This window comes from Pleurodeles waltl, chromosome 3_1 (assembly GCF_031143425.1).
Source record: "Pleurodeles waltl isolate 20211129_DDA chromosome 3_1, aPleWal1.hap1.20221129, whole genome shotgun sequence".
Classification (NCBI taxonomy): domain Eukaryota; kingdom Metazoa; phylum Chordata; class Amphibia; order Caudata; family Salamandridae; genus Pleurodeles; species Pleurodeles waltl.
The window spans coordinates 244,306,165-244,322,011 of NC_090440.1; the positions used below are offsets into that span (position 1 = coordinate 244,306,165).

The 15,847-nt window shown below is 46.2% G+C and overlaps 1 protein-coding gene across 1 annotated transcript in view; it reads left to right on the plus strand.

The window, feature by feature from the left end:
- The window catches only part of SORD (sorbitol dehydrogenase), a 299,739-nt gene that overhangs the window by 125,504 nt on the left and 158,388 nt on the right, over positions 1–15,847 (plus strand). Inside the window, exon 6 of the mRNA XM_069222326.1 lies at positions 14,839–14,904. Within this exon, the coding sequence (XP_069078427.1) occupies positions 14,839–14,904 (66 nt within the window). The remainder of the gene's footprint in view (positions 1–14,838; positions 14,905–15,847) is intronic.

A 15,847-nucleotide genomic window follows, 5' to 3' on the forward strand; every position in this document is an offset into this window, starting at 1 on the left:
TAATGGCGAGGCGGGAAGTGGAGAGGGTGCGGTACCTGAGGTGCAGGAACCTGTGCCAAGGGAGACTGGACCAGGGCAGCAGGAGGGGTCTTCTTTGTGGCAAGGGTGCTGACTGGTGAGGCTGTCTCCTAAGGTGGGAGTGGTCCTCCAGTCAGTTGCAGAAGAGGCTGGAGCAGGGTGGAGCTGGTAAGGGCTTTGTGCATTCCCTCTAGACCAGCACACACAAAGGGAGCTTGGGTGTGACTGATAGGCCATCCACAGCCTGATGGGCCTTTGTGGGCAGGATGGGAAAGAGGCGATGACACTTACACCTGAATAGTCTGTGTCCCCTCCCCACACAAAGGGCTGCATACCTCTCTGTAGTGAGTCTGGAGCCAGAGCAGGAAGGGCAATTCAAATGCATCTCTTTTAAATCGTCTCCCCTACGTCAAAGGCACATCTGGGTATAACTACTGAACCTCAGACACCATCAACTCAGTATACTTCTGGACATGTTGATACTCTGCCAAGAACTACTGTGCTGCTACAAGGATGGCCACTCTGCTGGACTGCTGCTATGCTGGACTGTTGCTCTGCTGTGCTGACCTGCAGCCCTCCTTGCCTGGTAGTGAGAATGACTGCATCTCTCCAACACAGAACCAACATGACTTCAAGGGCTTGCACCGTGAACTCTCAGGGACAAAAGCGACTTCCAACTCACCTGCTACAGCACCTGGACTCTGCCAACTGAGTCTTGCCCAGTCATGGGCCCTTGGATTTGAGTATAAAGTGCTGCTCCAGTCCAAACTAACTCATTGCCCCTGCTGCACAGATCAGAACCGGCGCATTACCCCTATGCTTGGATCAGAACCAGTGCATGGGCCCTATTGCTTGGATCAGAGTAGACACATCACCTCTCCAGTGTGGCACGACCTCAGCTCATCGCCTTCGCAACCGCCGCATCTCACTCATTTCTCCACATCACCACTGTTGCGTGGAGAAAATCTTAGCACCTTCTCTACTGCGTGGAAAGAATCAAAGCATTGCCTCCACTGCGAGGATCAACATTGACACATCACTTCACTTTGCTCCCCGCATCCTCAACGTTGTTACAACCAGGATTATGGTACTTTTGTTCTTTAAAAATTTACTTATTGGATTTTTGTTGATTTGGTCTGGTTTTATTTACTAAATTAAGCTCTATGTTTCTAACCGGGTGTGATATCTTTTCGTGTGGTGTTCCTACTGTTTTACTGTTTGAGGTGTTGCACAAATACATTAACGCATTGCCTCTTAAGTTAGGCCTGACTGCTCTGTGCCAAACTACCAGACGGTGATCTCAGGTTAACCTAGGGTGTGGATTTGACTTACCCTGAGTAGTATTGTGGTCCCCGCTTGGACAGGGTGCATACCTCTGCTAACCAGAATCCCAATTCCTAACAGTAACCGATTTGTCAAACCCTAAGTCAGGCCCAGTGGCCTGGGTAGGTAATGTACCAAGTCGAAACATGAGGTAGAGGGTGCATTGAGTTTCAGGATTGATCATATTTACATAACATTCACGTGCCAATGGTATTTTTAAGGATGAGATATCTATCTGATCGTCAGTAGGTCATATACAGCCATTACAAGGAGGCTCATGGTTGATGTTCCAATACTTTGCATTGATCGTATCAATTGAATATAATTTTTCAATAGATGGATTAGTCCAGGAATGCTCAAAACCCATCTACCTCAAACTGGTCTTCATGGAATCACTGTTTTTTTATTACACCCGAAAGAGCTACAACTTTCGACATATCCTTAGTATATGGTTCTGGATGGGGGCTCCTGTACAACGTCAACCAATAAAGTTTTGGGAGTAGCACAATTTTATCTGTAATTGAAGTAACCGCTATCTCAAGGCATCGAGAAATAAGTAGGATGCCTGGGCTGAGTTCAAGGAATGACCTCAGAAAACTATTTTCTAACCTTGCCACACATTTACCATCCAGATGACCGATAACCATGCTCTATATAAGGCTGCTACAATATTTTACTAATCGGTTGACTTCCTAACCTTACTTTGTATCTTAAGACACCTGCTTGTCCCAATACTGTAGTGGCTTTTTCTTCTGTTTCACCCAAGCTAACCTTGAATGAAAGCAGTTGCTCGTATACCCAAAACTGTCACTCTTTTGATCCGTTGATCATAAATATGAAACGTTCTTGTAAGATGGTTGGGGGGGGCATCTAACAATCTTTAATATTTTTTTAGTGACATTTATAGTCAAAAACGTCATGTGGCAAAATCTCTGATCAAGTGATGCATCACAAACTCTGAAATTGGCAATTTTTCATTACAGATCTTTGGTGTAACAAGGCTTAGGTTATTCAGACAGGTACTCTCATAGTTAAAATAAAGTAAATAAATTGTTGAATCCCTACCATAATTGTAAAGGCTTCAGTACATTCACCTTTCTGCTCATAATGTACAGTAGCCAATATATCAACATGTATAGACTTAACAACTTCTTTTGTTAGGAATGCACAGCAGACCAGTTTCACTCTGTTTACGAGAACAAAAAGCAGGTTTCAAATCTGTATACACTATAAATAATGTAATTTATTTTCTCCTGAGTGTGGTATGTACATATAGGCCCCCCCAATATGAGTCTGGCAGTCAATGGACCGCCAGACTTGTGGGACTTGCAGTCAGACCACCGCCAACGCGGTGTTCCAACCACCACATTACATTACATTACAACCATGGCGGTCGGGCCGCAGTGGGATCGCCAGCTCCACCAGTATCGGGGATTCTGGCGGTCTGGCAGTAGGTGGCAGTCCTAACATGTGGATCCCTTCCATCTTGAAGTGTCTGTACAGGATCCAATAGTTGAATTCCTTTAGATTCAAGACTAGACGATGACCTCCCCCTTTTTTGTCTACTACAAATATGGGGCTGAGGAAACCGGAAGAATGAGGGAATGAAAACTATACTGCACCTTTGTCCAGTAATGCTTGAACCTCTTTGACTATAAAATTTTGATTTGCAAGGGAAAAACACATTAGGAGAGGAGGGCTTAGTTGTTTGGGAGTACAGAGAAACTTCAGTCGAAAGCCCAAAACAGACTGGAGAATCCAAGGATCCCCAGAAATCTTTTTCCAATTTTCTAAAAACAATCCCACTGTGCCCCCAAGAATCACTTGAGAGAACGGAATAATGCTCACCTGAGTAACTTGTGTCTTGTATTGCTCCTTGTTGTCCCCTGCGGGGACATCTGCGGAATCTAGGACGCCCTCCTCTGGAGCGCTTAGGGTAGAAGGTGGAATCCTGCTCTCCATACCAACCCCCTCTCCCTCTGGGGTAGTAGTTCTGAGGACCATTGAAAGTTCCTCGGCCGGGCAAGCGTCCTCCATAACGACTGGCCGTGACAAAAAGGCCCTGTCTAAACACTTTCTTAAGTGACATTTGGGCCTTGTCCAAGGAAGAAAAAGTGGAACAAAACTTAGCCAACTCTTTAATAAAAGAAGAACCAAAAAGAAGACCATTGGCAGAAGGGCCTGCTTCAGAATAAGACAAATCAGACAGTTTAGGGTCAATGCGCATCAGAATGGACTTCCTGCGTTCTGATGAAATAGCGCTGTTAGTGTTGCCAAGTTGGCAAATGGCTCTCTGGGCCCAGCCAATCAGTACATCCGTGTCCACAGGGGTTTCTGACTCTTTAGCAATAAAGGCCATCTCAAGAATTTTTGTCAAAGGACAGGTCAAGTCCAGAAGCTTGTCCTGGCAACTACGCCACGACCTATCCAAACCCTTTTTTGGGTCTTTAGCAAATTTTCTCATGAACATGACAATAGTAGGATCAATCTCAGGGGTATCGGAGACCTTACCCTCTAGATCTGGTCTAGGGCATTCCACCCGAAGGCGTGACCGTACCTCTTTGTCGAAGCTTCTTCTAATATTGGACTGGACATATTGTGCCACCTCAGAAGAAGGTATCCAATTGGAAGCTCAGTAGGATCAAAATCCAACACATGAAAAGGTGGAACTACCTTCTTGGCTTTTTTTGCTGGAACCCGGAGAATCTGCATCATCTGAGTCATTAGATGATGAATCATTATCCGAGGAGGTCGGGGAACAAGAAGTATCCTTTTTAGAACTATAGTTGTGTTCAGCCCCACGTTTTTTGCGCAATTTGTCAAAAGTGTCAGTGTGTAAATCACCAGTACCTGCATTAGAGCCTTCTAAATTTTTTTATTTTGATTTTACTTTTGTCCCTTCAGGTTGTGATTGTTGTCCTTGAAGCCAACCCTGGGAACGGGTGTAGTCAAAAAGGTGACCTGAAAAAGGTCCTAAGGCTCTCACCAGGGCATCAGTAACAGATTGTTGAACCCTAGTATCAAGGGCTTCCACAAGGTTAACCTCCAGTTGGTTACCTATCTTTTCAGGGTAATACCCTGCATCTTGATGACTCCACTGAGCCATGATAATGTAAGAAATCAGAGAAAATGTAATATTTACTCTATAAATCTGTTTAGAACAATAGGGGGAGTGCAAAAACCCCTAACGGGCAACAATAGAGCCCAATAGAGTGTGGAGGGAGCTGCCTGTGAAGCACTCTAGGCAAAGCCTTTTTAGTTTTACAGCCCATGTTATTTTTTGTATAACTGGGCATCAGGGAGCAATAAGGGAGAGAAAAAACGGGACTCCGGCACAGCACGAGTCAAAAAACATGAGCCGGTCTCTCAGAAGAAGGGAAACTGAGACGATTGGCTTGTGTCCGACACGCGAGGGCGCGAAGTATAGAAAAGAATAAAGGACTACTTACACAGCACGTAGTCAGCTCCCGCTCCACAATAAACAAGGGCAGAAAAAAACAGCAAAAACCGAGACAACACAACACGTGGAGCGCTAAATAAATACACACTAAGCGAGCGGAATCGCGTGGCTAATAAAACCTAAAAGCGATAAATACACATACCAAGTACATATAATTGCCATAGAGAATAAGAAGAAAAGGTACTTATCTGCTGCGGAGCAGCAAAGAACAAGGAAGTGACATCGTGGGTCAGGATATTTATGGACAAAGGTCAGAGTTGGGGATTGGACCATGTGACTGTGGGATAGGCATCTTGGGATCTCCCTCCCGTTCGCATGTAACTAATAAACCTATTCAATCTACCGTTGTGTGATCTCCATTCGGTCATTTCATCCTGTCAGAGGGAGGGTTAGAATAAAAACGGAGGAGTGGGGGGCTGGTACAGGGGAGAGGAATAGGGGACGGGAGTGGATAATAAACAGGAGACTGACAAAAATTCGAACCACACTCATTTAAAATGTTGGGTTGTGTGAGCGCGCACCTGGCTAAGTAGATATGTTATGTTTCATGGAAATTCCAGATTTTGGGTAGGGCCCCATGCAAATATCGGCTCCTGAGATCAAAATGGCTATCATACCAACTAGCCAGCATGCCCTGGTTGCAAAAAAAGGCTTTGAAGTTGTCGAGCAGCTTCACTGAGCACTGTTCTGCAGTATGAAAAGTTTGCTGAATTCGCAATGTTGCAAACTTCTATTTTCAGGCCCCTCAAGCTGTCATCTTTCACTTGGACTTCATCCAATCCTAAAGTGCCCAGTTTCAGGGAGTGCTATATCACAAGCAGCACTCACTTGTCGAAGTGAGAATCACTCCCCACCCCAAGATACTAAGCAATTACACCTTCGGCAAGGCCTGCATGGTGCACGATGTGTGTGATAAATTGTCAGAGGTCATTTTCCAGGAGAGATGAGCTATGGTTCTGCTGTCTAGGTGGCAAGGTGCTCACACATTAACCAATGTTTAGGATGATTTCTTAAGCATGGCATGAAGGTACATCTGCAATGGAGGGATGTCACTCATGTGGTATATCGCACGGACACTGAAATCTATATTGAATGGGAAGTGTCCCCCTTTTTTTTCACTATTATCAACTTTTTCACTTTTCCAACTCTAATATATATTTATTTCAAATGCAGATCAACGGGCAACTGACACATTCTTTATTTGCTAAAATCCATCTAATGAGATGTACTTAACTGCATTGCAAATCGATTGACAAGTAACAGTTCCTTTCACCCTCACTGCTGTAAATGTCTTTATGATTTGCTTCTGAAAGTTGTTTTCCTTGATTAAGCAGTAATAACATTTAATATCTATCTCTGGTAGCATTTAGTCTGTTTGTAAAGAATTCCAACTTTATCAAACATGTGAACTGAAGCACATGTAGGTTAGGCCATATACCGAAGATCATCCACTGCAATTAATTGGTCGCACTGGGATTCAAAACCTGCTGCTATACAGCAGCTTAGCAAACAGGCAACATTGTAAACGATACAAGCATTGGCAATGCCTACAGGACTCCCCCTATTGGTGAACTATTGGCTATGGCAATCTGGTTTGGTTGGGTAACTGGGCTGGTGGCATGTGTAAGGTTAAACAAGATTTTTCAATGCTCAGCTCATGCATGGGCTCAAAGAGCTGAGCCAACCTTTGCCTCTTTTCTCCTTGTTAATTTGTGGTCTTGCACTCCTTTGATTACAAGTTTACTAAGCACTAGCCTGGGTGTAAAGTGTCTATCAAAAGGAATATATAGCTCATCCCCTTCGCTGTTCAGTCAATCAATCAATCAACCAGCATTTGTATAGTGCAGCACTGTCACCTCTAGAGGTAACTGAGTGCTGAGGGTGCCATGTCGCAGTCGAAAAGCCAGGTCTTGAGTCTCTTTCTGAAGTCAGCTAGGGTGAGTGCTCTTTGGAGGTGCGGAGGCAGGTTGTTGCAGGTCTTGGCAGCAATGTAGAAAAAGGAGTGGCCTCCACTGCAACGGATGTGGGGGGTGTGTGCGAGGGCGAGTGAAGTGTCTCGTAGGCAGATGGAATCTCAGTCAATGGTTTATGTTGGAAGGTCCTTGGTCGTGTAGAGCTTTGTAGGCAAGCGTGAGGATCTTGAACTGACATCTTAATCAGTCAGTCGAATTTGTAGAGCATCACCTGCTAGGGTCTTGAGGCGGTGGGGGGACGAACTGCCAGTTCTTCTGGTGGTTGACCATCTAAGTCTTGAGGTCCTTCCTGAACTGCTAAATCGATGGTGAGCTCTGAGGTGCGGGGGAGATCATTCCAGGTCTTAGGTGCCAGGTGGGAGAAGGAGTGTCCTCCTTTGTTCACCCAGTGGATGCGATGTGTGGCTGCTAGGGAGAGGAATCAGTTGAGATTTTTAGTAGGTTGGTGGAAGTTCACTCGAGTATTGAGGTACGCTGGTCCTTTGTTATGTAGTGCCTTGTAAGCATGGGTGAGACGCTTGAGCTGGCATCTCTTTGCGACTGGTAGCCAGGGGAGTTTCCTGAGGTGAGGTGGGATGCGAGTCCGTCTGGGGAGGTCAAGGATGAGTCTGACTATAGAGTTCTGTATAACCTGGAGTTTTGTCATGAGTTGGATGTTAGTTCTGACATAGAGGGAGTTGCGGCAGTCTAGTCTGCTAGTGATGAGAGCTTGTGTGACTGTCCGCCTGGTGTTGGGTGGGAGCCATCTGAAGATCTTCCTGAGCATTCGGAGGGTGAGGAAGCAAGTGGAAGAGACGGCTCTGACTGACCTGCCTCTTTATGGAGAGCTGGCTATTGAGGATGATGGCAAGGTTGCGGGCTTGTTCGGTGGGTTTGAGGGTTGGTTCTAGCTCTGGTGGCCACCATTCGTTGTTCCAGAGGGTGTCCTTGCCTTTCCAGAGAATGAGTACTTCTGTTGTGTCTGTGTTGAGTTTGAGACAGTTGTTGTTCATCCAGGTACAACGTCTTTCATACATTTTTGGAACTTGTTCTTGGTAGTCGTGGGATTGTTGGTCAGAGAGAGGATGAGTTGGGTGTCTTCTTCGTAGAAGGTGAGGTTGAGTTCATGGCTCTTGATGATGTTTGCCGGGGTGTCATGTATAAGTTGAAAAGGTTTGGGCTGAGGGATGAGCCTTGGGGGTACACCACAGGTGATGTTCTTGGGGAGCGAGCAGTAGGACGGGAGAATGACCTTCTGTGTTCTACCTGTGAGGTAGGATGTGATCCACTTGAGGGCTGCTCCTCCGATGCTGATCTGGTGGAGTCTGTTTAGCGGTGTGTGGCTGGATACGGTGTTGAAGACTGAGCGGTCAAGAAAGATGAGGGCGGTTGTTTCTCTGCGGTCCAATAACGTTCTGATGCCATCCATGGCTGTGAATAGGGCTGTCTCTGTGCTGTGGTTTTCTGTAAAGCATGAGTGAGAGAGATCCAGAACGTTGTGGTTCTCCAAGTGGCTGGGGACCTGGATGTTGGTGGCTTTCTCAATGACCTTAGCTGGGCAAGGGAGGAGGGAGATAGGTTGGTAGTTCTTTGGTTCCTCTGGGTCTGTAGAAGGTTTCTTCAGCAGCGGTTTCACATCGGATGCTTCCATTTCTGGGGGAAGTGGGCAGTAGTAATTGAGGAGTTGAGGACCTTGATGAGTTCTTTGCTGATGGGTTGATTGCTGAGTCACCTGGATTGGAGCCAGTGGAGGTCTCTGAGGTGGGGGGGAGATGTGGGTCCATCTAGGGAGGTCAAGGATGTGTCTGGCTGCAGTGTTCTGTATGGTCTGAAGTATTCTGAGGAGCAGGGTGGAGATTCGACCATAGAGAGGCTGGCTGGTGATGAGGGGCTGTGTGACGGTCTTTATGGTGTTGATTGGGATCCATCTAAAGATTTTGCAGAGCATACAGAGGGTGTGGAAGTAGAAGAAGGCAACTGTGTTTACTTGTAGTTTCATGGTCAGTTGACTGTTGAGGATGATGCCAAAGTTGCACTGTGGTCTGTTGGCGTGGGTGTTGGTCCGAGTTCTGGCAGACACCAGCTGTGGTCCCTTACGGAGGTGTTTTTTCTGAAGATTAGCACTTCTGTTTTGTCTGAGTTCAGTATGAGGCAGTTGTCTCTCATCCATTTGGCTACACTGATCCTGGCATTGCAGAAGTTGGTATTGGCGTTGAAGGGGTCCTTGGCGAGGAAGAGGATTAGTTGAGTGTCATCTGCATAGGATATTATGTAGAGTCCGTGGGATCTGACAATTTCTGCGAGGGGAGTCATGTAGATGTTGAACAATGTGGGGCTGAAGGGAATAATCCTTGGGGTACGCCACATTTGACTTCCTTGAGTGTGGCGGTGAAGGGAGGTAGTTGGATACTATGAGTGCATCCTGTAAGGAAGGAGGCAATCCATTTGAGACATTCTGCTGTATGCTGAAATTTTAGAGTCTGTCGATGAGAGTTTGGGGGGAGACTATGTCGAAAGCAGCAGTGAGGTCGAGGAGGATGAGGGCTACACTTTCTTCGCAGATGAGGCGAGTTCTAATGTCGGTGGCCTCAATAAGGGTGGTGTCAGTGCTGTAGATGGCATGAAATCCTGATTGTGAGACATTGAGAAGATGGTTTTGTTCAAGGTATTTGGTAAGCTGTTGGTTGATGGCGTTCTCGAGTACTTTTGCTGGGTAGGGGAGCATTGAGATGGGTCGGTAATTTTTTAGGTCGCTGGGGTCGGCAGAGGATTCTTCAGGTGGGGTTTGACCTCTGCGTGTTTTCATCTGTCAGGGAAAGTTGCTGTGGAGATCGAGGTGTTAAGAATGGTGGTGAGTTCCGTGCTGATAGGGTTGGTTCCACGATTGAAGATATGATGGGAGCAGGGGTCGGTGGGTGCCCCGGAATGGATGTACGACATGATAGCTGCGGTGGTCTAGGTGGTGAGTGAAGCCCAGGTGGTGACCGTTTGGCTATTGTTAGCTGGTTGGTTGAGGTTTTTGAGGCTGGGAGTGGTGGGCTGGGGGTTGAAATTGGTTTAGATGGTGGTGATCTTGCTGTGGAAGTAGTCCAAGAGGGTGCTGCAGAATTCTTGGGATGGGTGGATGGTGTTTTCGGTGGCTGTCGGATTGGAGACTTCCTTGGCTATTTTGAAGAGTTCCTTCATGTGGTTGGCCGTTGTATCGATGAGGGCAGATATAACTGTTCTCTTTGCTTCCTTGATGTGCAGGTGCTAGTTGCTCAGGGCTGTTTAGCAAGCAGCTCTGATGGAGGGGTTCTTAGTGATGCACCATCGCTTCTCGAGTCTGTAGTAGTTGCAGGTGGTGGTTCTGAGCTCTGCAGTGTATCAGCTTGACTGTTTTTGTGTTTGATTGGCTTTTGCGAGTTTCAGTCAGGTGACTCTGTCAGCGCATTTGGTGATCCAGATAGAGAAGTCTTGGATGGCCTGTCAAGGTCTGCTGATGTTCTGGGTTGTGTGGTACTGAATGCCTGTGTCCACTGAGTCTCGGCTATCTTGCTGTGGTTGTGGTGGGGGGGGAACTGTGGCGCTTGGTGGTGGTGTGTTGGGCATCGGAGATGGTGAAGTGAACAATGGCTGTGTGGTTCAGGTGAGGTCTGTGATGTGCGTCAATTTGATTCTGTCACTGGAGATAAAAATGAGGTTGAGTGTGTGCCTGGCTTTGTGTGTGTTCTGTGACCAGTTGGGTGAGGCTGATGTTGTTCAGGTCCTCCAGGAGGACAGTAGAGTTGGTGTGGTTGGAGTTGTCTGCTTGGAAATTGAGATTGCCAAGTAGGACGTAGTGGTGGGAGTCAATGGCTTGAGGGGCGATAAGGTTGGAGATGGTATCACAAAAAGCTGGTCGTGGTCCAGGTGGTCTGTAGGTTAGGGTGCCTCTTATTGTTGTTTTGGTGTGGGTCTGTAGTCAGAAGTTGAGGTGTTCCATTAGTGGCACTGAGTCATTGTTGGTGATGGTGCAGCTTATTGTTTCTTTGTAGATAATGGCGATGCCCCCGCAATGCTTGTTGGTGCGTTCTTGGTGTATCATCTTGGAACCATCTGGAGTGGTGGTGGCAATGTCAAGGTTCGAGTGTGGGGTGAGCCATGTTTGGGTGATGAAGGCGACATGAGGAGAGGGTGGCAATGGTGGCCCAGATTTCTGTGGCATATTTGCAGAGGGAGCAGGCATTGAGCAGGATGCATTGAAGTGGTTCTGGGTTGTTCTTAGTCTTAGTGGAAGCGGTGTGGGGTCCAGTGCGTGTAGGTAGTCCTGTGTGACAGGAGAAGCAGCAGTGGCGACAGCTGAAGGGTCATTTGGTTGATCTCGGGAAGGATGTATAGCAGCTGTTGGTGTGTTATCCAGAGTCAGGAGCTCCTTGGCGGTGTAGTGGTGGGAGGACCAGGGGTCATGCCGCTGGGCACGGTGTAAGCATGGACGGGTGCAGACCAGCTTGCCTTTGGCAATTCTTCAGTGCACCGACGGTGCGTCTGCTGCTCAGCCACGCAGCAGCCTCCATAAGTAGTCCTGGGAGGCAGGAGGGGCCATCAGAGAGGCAGGAGGGCGGGAACAGCAGGGAGGTGGGAAAAAAAACCATTAGGAACAGGGGTAAACAAAGAAGGTCACGGCCCCAATCAAACCCTCAAAAGGAGAACCACTACTCAATGAACCCCAAGAAAAATAAAACAATAATGGTCCTATAAGTAATGTAAATCCCAAAGATAGTAGGAAAAGAAGACCCAGTAGAAGGAAATGCCTTACCCAGCAGACCTCCGGACAGCAGTCTTGAACTGGAGGCGGCAGAGACTGGGATTGCATTCCCAGTCTTGTGGAGCTGGTAGCAACAGGGAGAGGAGGACACGACCAGAAGGCTAAGGGCTACTCGCTGGGCGCCACGCAGCAGCCTCCATGATTGGTCCTGGGAGGCGGGAGGGGCTGTCAGGAAGGTGGGAGGGCAGGGAGCGGGAACAGCAGTGAGGCGGGGAAAAAACTGCAGGAACGGGAGAAAAAAAGAAGGCTACGACCCCAGTTTATACCCCAAAAGGGGAACCACTACACAATTTAACCCCAAGAAAAATAAAACAATAACGGGCCTATTAGTAATGTAAATCCCAAAGGTAGTAGGAAATAAGAGCCAGTAGAAGGAAATGCCTGACCCAGCAGACCTCCGGACAGCGGTATTGAACTGGAGACAGCAGGGACTGGGATTGTAATCCCAGTCTTGCAGAGCTGGCAGCGGCGGGGAGAGGAGCCACGACCAGAACACTTAGCTGCATTGTGTTGGAGAGGTAAAAGTGAACAAAGCCAATAAAGTAAAAGGTGTTGAAACCGCACCAGGGCTTTGAAAAAGTTACCCAGATGAACAAATAATGGAAGGTTTTAAAATCTCAATCCATAGTAAACGTGATTGTGAAGAAGATGAAAGGATTTGGAACCCATCTGATGAGAAAAAGGAAGACACTGTTTCTGTGCCTGTTGCTAATAAACTAGATGAGCAACTAAGAGTTAGACCGAAAGAGGATAGAGTGTTGCCTTGCACAAGCTTCTTGTTTAAGTAGGAATAGTATGAAGGAACACGTTGGAGAGGTGAAGAGCGATCTTGCGCATTTGAATTAAAGTCTACATTGGAAACGATGGGACCCATCTAGGAAATAAGATGATACAACAAGCTAGTTAAATGATGAATCTTCTCAAAGCAATGCAGAACATAATTACCAATCACGAGGTGGTTGTTGAAATGTAGATACGTTACGACTTAGTCGTCAGACAAATTAAATCAGTGAAAAAAAAGTATCTTCGACCAGTTCACAAAGGCATTTAAATGGTCTTTTAAAGAGCTATGAAATACTTGCAACAGCAGCGCAAGAACTGTTTGTGTGCCCTGGAAGCCGCAGCATCCCGGTTTGAGACATACAAGGAAGGAGGGATGAATATAAACCTCTTTTAGCACTAATGGCATTGAACACCTGGTTTAGAGGCATTGGGGTCTCGAGTTGCTGGTGATGATGGGCCGGTGAGCGGTAAATAAGTGAGAGCCAGCAAACCGAAGAAAGGCATAGGAGAAAAGAGCCCCTCATGAGACTTCCGTTGCTTGAGGAGGTTTGTATAAAGAGATGAAGGGCCAGATGTAGGAAGCATTTTGCATGGTGCAAACATGCAAAATGCTCATCGCGATGCTCATTCACAATTTGCGAGTCGTTACCAACTCGCAAATTGTGAATGCGACTCGCAAATAGGAAGGGGTGTCCCCTTCCTACGACTCGCATCGCAATTCGCAGTTACCACCAGTGTCACACTGAGAATGTTGCCCAAAATGTTTTTTCAGAGCAGGCAGTGGTCCAATAGACCACTGCCTGCTCTGAAAAAACGAAACCAAATGGTTTCGTTATTTTTTTTATTTTGCAACTCGTTTTCCTTTAAGGAAAACGGGCTGCAAAATAAATAAATAAATGCTTTATTTAAAAAGCAGTCACAGACATGGAGGTCTGCTGTCTTCAGCAGGCTACCATCCCTGTGAGTGCAGGGATTCGCTATGGGGTCGCAAAATGCGACCTACCTCATTAATACTAATGAGGTGGGTCTTTGCGACCCCATAGCAAATCGCAGATGGTGTCTGAGACACCGTTCTGCATCCGATTTTGCGAATTGGAAATTGCGAGTCGCACCGACTCGCAATTTCCGATTCGCAAAATCGGAAATTGCTACATCTGGCCCGAAGGGCTGGACAAAGGGGACTCAGCAGTTGCAGACTCGCCGGCTGTATTGAATGAATGTCTCCTTGCAAAAACAAAAGTAAAAGTCTTTCATGAAGCAGAGAAGGACAACGGCATCTGGCCTCTGAATTGTTTATTGTGCTGGGTGGGAGACCAACACTGCAATTGGAGGGAGAGGCAACACAGAGGGAAGAAACAGACAGATCGTCAGAGTGAGCACATGGCGGAGCTGACTACAAACCATGCTCCCTGTAGAGTGGCTCAATAAAAAGAAAAAAATAGTTCTGAAAATCACGAACAGTGTAAGGACACAAGTACTTGGGCCATGCTGTAGTGGAGAGACAAGGGCAAGAAGAAGCAAGCAATTGAGAGTGACTTTGAATCACACCAATGGAAAGTGATAGGCGGCACTCAAGCCCACTAAGAGTAAACACCATGTCTGAAAGAGACAGTGCATGCGCTGTCTAGGTGAGACTAAGTTTGAACAACAATCAGAAGCCTGAAAATGTTTAAGATGTGCCCTCTTTGGTGAATATCATATATGGGTGCACAATTTCTTAAAGTGAGCAAGCCCTAGTGCGCACTTCAAGGGAGCTTTGTTGCCCCTTATTGTCTCATGTCACAAGTTCCCAGAATGTTTGTGTGTTTCAAGTGTGTGGCCTGTTTCAAGTGATATCTGATAGTTCGCATAGTACCTGGACACTTCAGTGTCGGCGCAAGCCGTTACTACCTGACTAAAGGAAAGGGTCAAAGAAAAGAATTGCAAGTTAATGACCAAGACCTTGTGCTAGCGTAAGCACGGACCTGAGATGGTTGAAAACTTTGTGCTCCCTCACACTGAGTAAGTCCATAAAAGCTGGGCATTTAGGAAGCCTAGCCTGATGAGTCTGTCTCCAAGGCAGGTAATACATATGATGCATGTGAATATGAATATTTGTGTAATTTGTGGCTTAGAGGCCAAGAGATATTTTTAAATATGTAAGAAGAAAGGGTGAGGAGGGGTGGCCTGTCTAGCAGGACTCGTGACATATAGGGGGTTATTCTAACTTTGGAGGAGTGTTAATCCGTCCCAAAAGTGACGGTAAAGTGACGGATATACCACCAGCCGTATTACGAGTTCCATAGGATATAATGGACTCGTAATACGGCTGGTGGTAAATCCGTCACTTTTCCGTCACTTTTGGGACGGATTAACACCTCCTCCAAAGTTAGAATAACCCCCATAGTGTGGGCTGGGATGATGTACAAAGAAGCTGTTGTAATTTGCTGGTTATATTGTAGCCAAATAGTGAGTGTTAAATGGAGCAATGAATTATTGCATTCCATTGAATTTCTTTATTTCTTTCTCTTATCCAGGACCTATTGGGCTGGTCTCTCTTCTGGTTGCAAAGGCGATGGGAGCTGCTCACATAGTGATATGTGGTATGACTTTATTTGTAATCCAAAACAATATGAATTTAAACATCAATTGACTCATCGTGTAGAAAGCAGTAGGCCTCGATCAAAACTCTGAAATTTTCCTAAATAGAGCTTGCTAATCCAGTCCTGGTTTCTTCAATGCATTTCTGGTAATTGAAATTTGGGTTTCCATTTCTAAATAGAGGACTACAAATTCCAGAATTCAAAGGAACCATTAGTACTCATATGGGAAACCTTGAATGGTCTGTGGAATAACCATTGTCTCTGCATTACTCAGCATTGTTGTTCCCATCGTTAACATTGGCAATCTTTCATCAGTCTTAACATGCTACTCCTTGCTTTCGAATGTAAGGAGGGCAGTACTCCCATTTGAAGACAGTAGATGCAACCCATACTGTGAGCCCACATGACTTTCTTAAGTTATTGTTGTGGGACTTGAACATGGGCTTAGCAACTCCGTGTTGGGCCGTATGACTGACTGAAGGCTACCCAAGGCGAAGGGCTCGGACTCACAAATGGGTCACTGAATAAGTACCAGAGCCTGTATGGCTCTGGTAGGATCCATGTCACTCACTGGAGAAATAAGAACCCACAGTTGCCGTCTGTTGTTTTTTTTCTTCCCTAGACATTACGGAGTATGGTGCATACAAAATGTATGGAACATTTAGAAAATAATTTGAACATTAATGTTGAGGGTGCAATAAACATACTCCTATGTTGGATATAATTATTTTATGTATTTAAATGTTCTGAAAGGCCATGGTTTGTGTTGGTAAGACTGTTGTAGACTGGTTTAGTTTCTGAATAGTCCTGTCTTCTCCCTCTGCTGTGAGCACTCGAGACTGAACTGGTTCAGGGAACACCCGCGGGTCAGTTATTGAGCGTTTTTAGGATCCTTGATACACTATGAAAGGCCCACTTAATACATTTAACACACGATGAAAAA